General features: G+C 40.3%; 1 protein-coding gene across 1 annotated transcript in view; it reads left to right on the top strand.

The window, feature by feature from the left end:
* The window catches only part of ELOVL6 (ELOVL fatty acid elongase 6), a 73,615-nt gene that overhangs the window by 49,177 nt on the left and 12,256 nt on the right, over positions 1–12,182 (top strand). Inside the window, exon 2 of the mRNA XM_056489201.1 lies at positions 267–398. Within this exon, the coding sequence (XP_056345176.1) occupies positions 267–398 (132 nt within the window). The remainder of the gene's footprint in view (positions 1–266; positions 399–12,182) is intronic.

Raw genomic sequence — 12,182 nt, 5'->3', positions numbered from 1 at the left:
TTCTGAAACTGGCAAAGAATGGGAGCCAAATTTGTCTGTCCTTTTCCAGAACTTCCCCAGGGTCAGTTTTGGCTGCACCCAGCCCTGAGTGTGTGCTGGCATGTAGTTTCATACAGAAATGGTGAGCTCAGCTGGGATGCAGGAATGTCTCCAAAAGAGTTTCAAGGAAGTCTACAAGTCCTTAGCAGTGATGTCTATATGTGACTCTGCTGTGCATCTAATGCTAATTAAACATTTGACAGGGGTTTTTTGGTTTTGTTTTGCAGGAAGAAATCATTCCTGTTTTCAGCTCTGTACGCTGCCTTTATATTTGGTGGTCGGCACCTAATGAACAAACGAGCAAAATTTGAGCTGAGGAAGCCACTAGTGCTCTGGTCTTTGAGCCTCGCCGTCTTCAGGTAGGCACTTCTTCATTCCACCTGCCCTTCCTCAGGCCCTGAGGACATTTGGGGTTCTGCACGTGCAGCAGTACTGCTAGTGCAACAACAGGCTCACACAGAAATGACATTTCCTTGCTTCTGCTGAAATGATCCCCTTTGACTTACCAAATCAGAAAGCGTTTGAAGAGGGGGAGAAATTATTGCAATACATTTACCATGCAAGCTACAAATGGAAATAAACACATTAAGATGTTAGTCTTGTTCTCACTTACTATTAGTATTATTTTTATGTGGTGTGTATATATGGAATATTTAGTCAGGACTCTGATCTCCATCACAGTGAGGTAAAACAAAAAAGTCACTGCGTTGATGACAAGTAAATTAGACTGCTGCAACTGATATCAGGAACTGACTTCTGGTTGTTCCATCAGAAATTGCTTCTGACTGTAGCAAAAAGGTGGTTCCACAGGGAAACACTGTTTTTTAGTGATGCACATCTCTTGGCTGTGTGTTGACTCCATATTTAGTATGGGCACTGTCATGTTCAGATTGTTGGTAGTTGTTGAAGTCAGAAGTAAAATTGACCAACCTGAACTCCACTTTGTATGCTAAATATGCTAATTTTTAATGAGCCTGAAGATATATGAATGAATAAACAAATGCTTATAAAAATGGCCCTTACAAACACAAATTTTGGTACAAATTACTAGTAATACTACACAGATGGCATGAAACCTACCCTTCATTCCAGGGACTATTGGGACTGTAGGTTAGAGCTCACTGAACAACATATTGACTGTCCACAAACTGCTATCAAACACCCTACTTCCATCTTTCTGATGTCAATATAATAATTACTGATTATATTACTTGACAACTAGAAACGTAGAACATGTTTGCTTACTGAGCAAGTGTGAATGGTACATTCCTTTGCACAGGATGGGATTATCTTTTTGCCAAGAGACTCTACAGAGTAAAATAAAGCAGGAATGGAGAAGTTTGGCTTTTTTCATGGCTCTTGCTTTTATTCTCCAAAATTGTATCACCTTGACACTTTTCAAAATTCTGGCAGGGGAAAATAAATTGTATTTCTAATATCTAAGATATGCTAACAAAAGAGCTTTATTTTGGCTTGGTTTTAATACTTCAACACATCAAAAAATATCTCAGAGCAGACAAAGCTTCTAGTGGTCTGAATAACTTTGAGAGCAAGTTCTAACACTGTGGAAATTTGTAATTTTCATTTGATTGCACTTGGTGCTGTATTTCTTGCTGTGTGTCTAACATAATTTTGCTTGAAGGTCCTGGAAGCAATTGTCATTATTTGTTCCAGAAATGGCTGAATCTCAGCAGCTGATGAATTGGTTCTTAGATGGCATTTTGTTTTTGGATCAGTTTGTAAAGTTGTTTGTAGCCAGCAGGATCCCAGTTCTGACAGCACTTTCTTAATGAATGGGGACACTAGGAACTAGCTGGCTTACACAAAGCATTTGCAGTTTATTCTCAATCTGAGGTGGGGAAGCATGATTTTAAAACTTTCCTTTGCATAAGATGCCTAGGGCGAATTTAAAAATCAAATTATTTTGAGAAATGGCTGGCATTCACAGTGTAGGGTTTTAAAGCAATTTCACTAGCTAATGTCCTCCCAAAATCACAAGTGATCAATGAATAGCATGAATTTACACTACACTGCCTTAGATGGACTGAAATCAACAGATTCATTACTTGCTGGTTGGAGTTTCCCATCATAATCACATGAAATAGGTAACTCATGGCCAGCATGAGCTGCTGAGGGATGCTGGGTGGTATAAAAATGTGGACTTCATGTTTTGAAGCTACAAGCTGCCAGGATGAATCTGCCACAGAGGCCACCTCAGGGCAGGCACTGGAGGAGAGCTCTCCTTGTGCAGAGGATTCCATGGGAAGCACTGGCCAGAAGGGTACAGTTAAGAGAGGGATTCACAACTCCTCCAGCAGCTCAAATAGCACCATTCAGGGACAGGGGTTCCCCAAGCACTGCAGAAATCACCCTTTCCTCTGTATGTTAGGAAAAGAGACAGCAAGGTGGAGGGGGTGTGTGGGATGTTTGGAAGCACTGTACATTTAACCTGCTGGATTTGCCGTGGGCATCAGTTATATTATAAATTATGAATATATATATTATGAAAATTATATGACTATGCTTTGCTCTTCTGAGGTGCCTAGTAGTGTGCTGAAATGAAACCCCAAATGTTTGCAGTAAGACACCTTTGTAGCTTCCATAGCAACATGCAATCCCATACAAAAATCCCTTGACTTCTTGCCTGGAAGACAGGAGAAGTGCAAAGAATTCATTAAAACGTGAGACAAAGACTTAAAGAAGTGCTCATTGGAGCATCCATTACCTGGTGCTTCAGCACTAGTGTCCTTTCTGGGGCCATCAGTCACAGCCTTACCGACTGTCTCAGCAAGCAGCACTTGAAATGCTGTGAACTTGAGGAGTAACTTGGATTTGATTTTTTTCTGGCTCCTGTCATAACTAGGTGTTGCATTTATGTATGCTTGGTCTGGAAAGCATTCCAGCTTGCTCCAAAGGTCAATTCAGGTACATTTAGAGGACTTTAGACTTCCTATGGATACAGGAAAATGCTCCTTAAATTTCAAGAGACTTCCTCTTTGGCTTTCTGAGATGCTAAAATACTCTGACTTTTACAATACCTTGCAGAAATTCTAAGTAATATATTTCTCTGCCATGAGTGGTACTGAGGAAGAAAAAGCTGCCTGGAGAGCCCTCAGTATTCTGCCTCAAGGTCAACGTGAGGCCTTTTTCTGGACTCCTTGTTTATCTCACTTTTAGCACTCCTACCATTTTACCTGCTTCAAATACCCTCAGAAATAGTAACACTTAGCAGAGGCTGAAAAGATGTGTTTTGAGCTTTAAGAGAAAAAGAAATTGCCTGCCAGGCAGTCACATGGTCCTTCTTCAGAATGTATCCTGTGTGCCCTCACACTTGCCAACATCATTTAAATGTGGTAGCTGCTACAGTAGGAAACTTGCCACGCTTATAAATAAACAAAACAATTACACCACCCTGCTGAGCTTGCTGAGCATTCAGGAGCCTGGTCAAGAGTGAATTTTGTGTCAACACTGGCAGCCAGCAGGATTTCCGAGAAGAAAAAGCAGCTTTATTACCCTTTGAAAGCGATGACTGGGTTTGAACATTTTGTCTCTGAAAACTTCAGTAGGTGCAATGACAATAAATCCTGCTTTTCACTTGGAAACCACTGTGAAAACATCATCTCCTGAAATCTTTTGCTGAGAAATCAGTTTGAGATACAGCGGTTGCTGGGCTGGTTTGTTTTTTTGGTCCCTAGCAGGTTTGTTGACTTGTTTCAGTCACTGAAGATTTGTTCTGTTTTGTTTTGGTTTGGTTTTTTTTTCTACATTTTCATTAAGTGTGTTTACCCATCCTGGTTTTATACTGAGGTCATGGGGGAGCAGTCCCGTGTTGTTCTGTGTTAACAGGAACCTGCTGTTAAGAAATTAAGAAAGAAAAAGGTCTTTCTTCAGTCCCACAAGAGCCCAAGGAAACCATTGCTGTTTCACCTATACAATCAAAGTGACAGTACTGTATTTCTGAATATTTCTTGGAGCTAAAAATCTGCAAAACACATCAAACCTGAATTGCCAGTTTTATATTCATGACACTTTGAACATAAAGGCGGGGCCATTCATTGAATGTTTTACTTGGAGTCTATCAAAGGTGCCATGTTGGCATTCGTAGAAGATAACAAAGCTGAGGCCAGGACTCACAGAGGGATACAAAGTCATTAATTCAGGTTTTCATTACATCTCAGATGGATTTTTGTAATTCCTTTTATGGGCCACAGAGTCTGTGTATGGGTACCTTTTCTTTCAAGGAGCTTAAACATGTTAGATCACCTTGTCTTCACAGAGGACAGCAGCATGGCACCATTTTCCTGTGCATCATTAAGGGGCTGACAGCAGAAGTTTCAGGGTCAAGGCTCTAACTATTAATAGTAAAAGGTTGTCTTCCCTAGGGAGCACTGTCACATCATTGCAGGAGGCAAAGAAGCTAAAAGATCTAACATGATGCAATCATTTGTAGGCAGAGGCTAAGCTTGACCACGGCTGGTGGCTGCAGTGAGCAGAGGAATATCTCTTCATCTAGCCAAGCCACATCACTACTATTCTCTTACCATCCCCTGAGATCACTTAGATTCTAATCCAAACCCAGCTATGCTTTGTAGCAGTGGTGGAAATGAGTAGATGCCAGTGCAGGGTTTCCAAATGTCTTTCTTCCTGGTAAGCACTTTCTCTAAGCAGTAGAAATGGTATCAGTTGTAGCTGAAAGGTTGCTAGCTGCTTGCCACAAAGCTAACCAGGGCCTCAAAGAAAAAGTAATTCCCACAACAACAGGTCTTATATTTGAAAGACAAACCCGAAAAGTATCACTAAAGGAAGGTGACTCACGTTGCCTTTATGGTGCTGGTGGTGACTGGTTTGCTACTGGAAGCACAGCAGCACGTGTGGAGGGGTTTGCACCCACAGAGGGCTCCTGACAAGGTAATCCAGGACGTGCCTTAATGTGAAGGGCTCAATTCTGAGCTGAAGTAAATGGAAAAGACAGAACATATGTTTAATTAAAAGATTTCAGTTGCTTGGATTTGTGACTCTGAAATACATTCTAGTTATCATGCGCGTAAGTAGGAAAATCGATGAAAGATGATTGAGATTTATGTCCCATCGTAAGAACTGCTATTCACTGATACTTGCCATGGAGATTTAAAAACAATTTCATATGTTGCTGAGCAACCTATCAAAATCTTGAAATATTCTGAAATTTTATAAGGTCCTGACAGTACATTAAAGAGAAAATTAATTACCGAAAAGAGGGATATTTGCCAAATAACATTAAAATTAATTAGCAGCATTTAAAGTGAATTAATAATCCTCTCAATTATAAATTTAAAAGGAAGTTAATTTAAAGTGAAACATTTCCTATTTGTAAAGTATTAATGCATATTCTTGGGACACTTCTCAGAACTCAAATCTGTAAAAGGCTCAATATACACCTACTTAACAATTTATTTCTATAGGACCACATTCATCTTTACATGCTTACCTGATTTTCTTACATAACTGATAAAGAAACATCTTTTTAATTACCATTTTGGAGATGAGGTTGAATGTTAGGTGAACAGTAGAAATTCAAAATGATTGGAGAGAATACAAAAATCCATTGGATGAGATGTAACAGTTTAAGAAGAAAAGTTTCTTTTCCATGAGTTACTGTAATTCCAGTAGGAAAATACAAAGTGTTGTGTAGAGTGAATTCATACAAAACTGGCATTAAAAAAATTGTGGAAAGGAGATACAAATATACATACTAAAAACAATAAAGTACTGTCAAGAAGTATCTCCAATATCTACCTTATTTATTCTAACTATCCTTATTCCCAGATTTGTAATGCCATTTGTAATTTGATGCTGTGTGGCAATATGCTGTGTCCATCTTTTAAAATCTCACCCCTTTGTTCACTTTGCTGTTAGTCCTGTGGACTCTTGTGTCCATCAAAGTAATTTTGAATGTAAGCTGATTTTACTGTTTTTACCTACTCAGGCCTAATTAAAAGTAAACTAAGGAGTCACTGTGAGACCTGGCTGATTCTACTTTACAGGAGATATGGGTAGGACTGTCTAATAATTATTACGAAAATCTCTTCTCTCAGTGCTAAGCTGGGACTTCTTTCTTTAAAACATTTTCTCTGACTTAGCTTGCTTGTCTTTATTGCTGGAAAATGAGCATTTTAGCAAAGTGAATTCAGTACATCATTTTAAAAGCTGTTGTTGTGCTCATTTTGCCCCTGTTCCTTCCCCTCTGTCACAGTCAATGAGCGTGTTGACACTCAGTCTGTCACCCTGAGTTCCACCTTTCCTGTGAGCTCACCGTGTCCCAGCCCACAGGAGCCCTCACAGGTCACCACCACCCAGCATCAATAACACCCAAAGCAAAGCCCTTGAGAGTGGAACTTTGCCTCTCAGTTTTATACAGGGATCAGACTGAAGTGTGCATTTGGGAAGTGAAGAACATCTGTCTGGTGGCTTAGGCAGGGAACTGTACTAGAGAGAAAGTCTATAATTAATTCAAAAGGAATCAATCAAGCCTCCCTTCTCTGCCCATGTGGCAGCACTTCTGTGTTTTACTCAGCCTCAGTACCTGGTTGGTGAGCACAGTAAAAGGGCCTCCTCTGCAGAGGAGCTGAGAATGAATAAACACTGCCAGACCCAGCCTTTAGCAGAGTCACTGCTTTGTCACAAGTTTATCTTCTTCCAAACAAATGTGTCTCTTTGTGCCTGTACCATTCAGCATCCTCCCTTTGGTTGTTGAATTAAAAAAGACATATAAATAATTTGCCAACTGTAGGCAAATCCCTGAGATGTGAAGTTCTCTAGGGGCTTGCAGGAATATCACCCCACTAAGGACAGAATGAAAAAGATCAGTGGCTCCAGGCCAGCAATTGGTATTAAATTTATGGATCTAAGTAGCTAATTACAGTTGTATTATAAGTTCTAACTTCTTCAAGCCTCCTTTAGTCTGTCAAATGGTAGTGTTTCCTTGTAACTTAGATTTTTCTTACTTTGTTATCTGCCCGTTTTACAGCTTTACAGATGGCTGGCTCCATTAGTTGGCTTGATTCTTCTCTAAATCTTTTACTTTATTACTGTTTGGCTTTATTTGCATAGGATAATTTCAAACTTCTGCATATATATTTTTCAGTGCTATACATGGCAGTTACTCTGCTAACTTGATACTTTTGATCCTGTTAGTATCTTTAATGCCACTTTTTTTGATTATCATTTAAATCACCTGCAATTCTCTACCTACTCTTAAGATTGCCTTGAGATGATGTTGGATGCTGATAATAATTTCAGTAACAACACAGGAACAAGTGCAAATGCCCCTGGCACGTTCATTAAGGATTGCTTAAGAGGCACATGATGCTTATGTATCCTCATGGGCTACTTTAGAAATCATCAGATGGATTCCTTAATTCCTGTGAGATTTTGCACCAACACAATGCTTAAATTGAAAATTGATTTTTTTTTTCCCCTTTTTAGTAGTTGAGCCACAGTCCAAACTTGTTGAAATAAATATCTAAGAGCTAGGAAATTCTTCTTGAAAGAAAAATATCTCATTGAGAATGCAGCCTTCACAGGGTCCCAGGGAATTCCAGCTACAACAATGCCCAGTTATTATTTAGTGATGGTATTGCTCGAGAAGTACCAGCTTTCATCAAATACTGCTGCTACAAGTTCCTACCCTCCAGGTGTCAGATCACCAGGAAGCAATGTCACCAGGTAGCAGCACACTGAGGAGGGTAAAACCAGGTAATAGGTAATTATTATTGATTAGCTTGTAACTGACTCTTTGAAAATCAGAGGAGATACAGGGATGTGTGGGTAGAGCCGGAAAATTATTTTTCATTCTCTGTGAGAAAACAGCGATTTTCATCAGTGTCTGAGTACAAGAGTGTCCCTCTGGTGTTCCTGGGGTGATGATTGAGTGCAGCTGCCCTTCAGCCTGACCATTGCTCCCAGCTTACCTCTTCCAAAACCCAGTGGGCCTTGCATAGCTGCCAAGTGCTCTGGGTAAAGCTCTCCCTGCAAGCATAACACTTGCTACTGTCACCAGTTATCTTCTCCTCTGTTGCACAGACTACCGGTAGGCATCTAGACCCAGCTTTTTTTTTTTTCCTACTGTGCTTTTTAAGCAGTGCAAGTTCTTCCACCAGTTCACAAAGCTTCACATATTGATCTCAGGATTGTCTGAATATAGCTATTCCCAATAATAAGGAAGGCAGATCTGGAGAATCAAACTATATTTATTCAGGCTTCGTGAGGATACACTGTAAGGCAGTACCTGTGGTAGATTGATTTTTATCCACACATACTAATAAGCCTTATGAGTAGTAGTTGCAGCAATTGGCAGAATTGAGAATTATTGTGTTTGCCATTTTAGCAAGAGAGAGTCAGATGGATTTTCCTCTGCTGTGGTGTTAATGTGATTAAAATCTCCAGATGACAGTGTCCATTGATTGGGAGCCTTGCAGAGATGTCACTGTTTGGGTATGCTTAATGAGGTCCCTGGGGAGGGAAAAAAATAAGTTGGGTCTGGCTTTCCTTTCAATTTTGTCAATAAAAAGGACAAAGAAGTGGTTTGAGGAGCCAGGTGAGTTGTGACTAAGAAATCTGCCAACAAGAGGGAAGGGCTGAAGGGAGTGGTCCCACACTGAGGGATTTATTGCCAAGAAGAAGAAAAAAGGCTGATGCAAGATGCACAGTATCTGCCCTTACTTGGAAACCACAGAGCAAACCATCACTTTAATAGACCTCATTACCTCCCCAAAAATTTATCACATGGGATCCTAACACCACCCAAGCCTGCATGCATATGCTTATGGGTCCAAAAAGCTGCAAAAATTGTGTATTATTTCTTGGAGCCATGTGAAATATTTGCACAATTTCTAAATCAGTCTGTGCTGGCCTGACTTCAGGTTTTGGTCCCAAACAAAAACTCAAATAATTTGCATTGAAAAGCTTTCTGGAAAGGCATCTGGATCAGTGCAGTAGACTGGTCTGAAAAGCAAGGTTTGTGTGCTTGGTTCAGTGGTAGGGGTCTGTTTTAGAAATGGGAGGGTAACTTTCTTTGGGATTTTGATAGGACTGAGCCCAAACCTCAAAGTATGCGTGAGTTTATGCAACAAGATTTCTGCCAAAAAGACTGATGATAACTGCAAAGATCAGCACAACACATGGTCCTGAGAGCCAGACAACCTCATTATAAAACACTTCCAGTACTGCTAACCAGCAGGTTTTAGGATAAGCAAGCACCCTACTGAAAAAAGTGTTATTCCTCATCTTCCTCTATTCCAACTTTTTTTTTTTTTTTTAAAAAAAAACATTTCTGTGGCTTGGACTTCATCCTGAATGAGTCTCCTTCACTTTCAAGTCCAGTGAAGGAGGACTGTGTGAGTGAGCTGCAAGGTGAATCAACAACTGTCAATTTGTTTTCCTTCCAGTTAGGAAATGGTCGGAGGGAGAGACTGAGGAGCAGGTAGGAAGCAAAACATCAGAAGGAAGGTTTTGCTGTTGGGGCTTGTTAAATTCTTGGTGTTCTCATGTCCTTGCATTTGTGTATGTTTTGGAGGGACCCATTTCTGTTATTCAGAGCACTGGATTATTGAGTTTTTAACAAAAATAATGGTACATAATGCAGCACTGGTACAGTTCCTGCTGCATTGTCAGCTGTAGCCTGTGGATTTCCAGGCTTTTGAATCAGTCCTGGGATTTTCTGTCACCCTCTAAGGGAGTGTATTGGAAAAAAGATGCAGCAGGGATGCCAACCACTATCTTAAATTCCTCTTCAGTGGCTTCCTAGTGCAGAGTATCTGCTCAGAGCACGGTGCCACATTTTGAATTTCCTAGTGCCAAGGCTGGCTGGAAAGGTTCCTGCCTTTCCCATTCTTCATTTTCCCCACTATGAATGAGAGCAGTGAAATCATGTCATTAAGAAGTGGAGGAGAGACTATTTTAGCTGTGTCATTCAGCAGTCCAGGTAAATGGCATGGCCATGGAGCCAGCCAGAGCAGCACAGTGGGGTGGGCAGCAGGGCACTGGAGGGCTGGGATAGCTCCAGCAGGAGAGGGCTGGAGCTCGTGTGGGGTACATGGGTGCAGGAGCTTAGAGCAGAGAGGAGCTGCAGAGAATGACCATTGCTAGTAATCACATTCACCTCCCCAAAGAAAGTATTTACAAACAATGCATTCTCTCTCCTCTCTCAGCTGGAGAGGTAAAATTACAAGGGAACAAAGGCATTAGTCATTACAAGCTTTCAGGCAGTTTAGGAAGTGAAAGACATTTTCTAGTCTGAAACATTTGTGAAAATTGTGCTCTTAATTACAGTAGTTTAGTAATTTTATAGATACCTTGCAGTCTTTCAGACATATTGAAGACAATGAATTCTGTCTTCTTTTTAAAGAATGGGATTAACATAAGTGCTCTTAAATGACTGTTATGTTAGTTTTCACAAAAGTGCTTTTAAAGATGTTCGGTTACCATAAGAAAAAAGTGTGTCATGGAACCAAGGTGCTTATTCCATAATTTTTTTCTTCCAGCCTGCTGTAAGAGAATAAATAGTGGTCCCAAATAATTTTATCTATAGGCTAGGCCTTGGAGGACACAGGCATGAGGGAGCTGTTCCTGTGCTTTCAGTTATCAGCTGCAACTGAATTGTAGCAACTGAGCACATGGTTGACGAAACACAGTTAACAAGGGATAGAATATGGTGGCAAAAACCTCCTTCTTTGTTTTTACAGTTTTACACTAAAATTGCTAGATATAGGATGAACATCTAAATAGTTGCCATAGTTCATTGGCACCAGAGAAAACTTGGTAACACTTTTTCACACCTATGCCCGAAATTATTTTTCTTAAAGGAAAATGTGAGAAAATTATAACCAGTGTGATTTTTTTTTCCCCAGTGGAATGCAAACAATATAGAGCAGAAAGAAGTTCAGCTTTGGTGCTCAGTAATGTTATGATAGTCCTAAATCCCAAACACACAAAAAGATGCATTGCAGTCCTCTGAAAGATTGACTTTGAAATAATCAGATTTTTTCATTCTACAGTGAGAGTTTGGGGTTGTGGTTTTGTCCATAGCTGACTCACTGGTTGTGTCTGCAGGCTTTTCCTTCATACACTTAGCTGGATAGAAGCCTTTTAAGAATGGATTTCCCACATAGTCCATTGCTGCTGAATAGGATTATAACTCCATTTTTGCAGTTTTATGAATTGGAGGCATAAGTAAAAGAGAACAGGGGTTTTAAAGAATATTAGCATTGAATTTCCTACCTCACTTTTGTATCTGCTCATGTCACAAGGAGTTAAGCGTCCCATCATGAATTCTGATCCACACCTGATCTTATTCTGGAGTTCACTGGTGCAAATTAAGTACCATAGTTAAAACAACTGCAAAACTTCCATGAGGGAGAAAATCCAAGTATTTCCTCCTGCAGTTAAGGTCAGCTGCTGCAGTCTGGTCCAAGGTGTGACACTGGGGAGGAGGCAGAAGCATGGATGCTCTTGAAACTCGCTCTGTAGGTTCACATTCTCTGTCACTTCTGTCCAGCTCTGTCAGGCCAAATCTACCCTGCTGTTTGCCTGACATGTTTTCCTAAGGGAAAACAGAGGGAAATCAAGGGTCTGGCTGCATCTGTGGAAGGCACATCTGGTGTTCAGGCTAGGACAGAACGTTTTCAGCTGTTGGTGTTTCTAGGACGGCACAACTTTGTAAATTTGCACTGCATGTCTCTGCACATCACTCTGTATTTTTAGATCTTGAAAAATGTGCTGCCAAAATATTGAATGTACAAGCAATGAAGTGTTGTTAAGAGGTGGACCAGTAGCTTTTATGTCTATAAACTATCTTCAAAAATATAGGTGTACCTTAGGTAATTAAGATGAAGGACCTTGGACTTGAAGGTTTAGAGAGCAACTTCAAAAAGTGAAGAAAATCTGCAGTAGGTCAAAGGACTCTGAAGAAAATTCCTCCTGCTGCAGTGTGTTTACTGTTATTTCAACTACAGTGTTTTCACTGATACCAAGTTAGGTCAGACCTCTTTCTGCTTACACAAAACAGACTTCACGGGTAGGGCACTGAACCACAACTCACAGATTCACAGAATAACCTGAGTTGGGAGGACCCACAAGGATTATCAAGTCTAACTCTTAAATACGGG

This window comes from Oenanthe melanoleuca, chromosome 4, assembly GCF_029582105.1.
Source record: "Oenanthe melanoleuca isolate GR-GAL-2019-014 chromosome 4, OMel1.0, whole genome shotgun sequence".
Lineage (NCBI taxonomy): Eukaryota > Metazoa > Chordata > Aves > Passeriformes > Muscicapidae > Oenanthe > Oenanthe melanoleuca.
The sequence above is the reverse complement of the archived record's forward strand: the minus strand, read 5'-3'. Positions and strand labels throughout refer to the sequence as shown.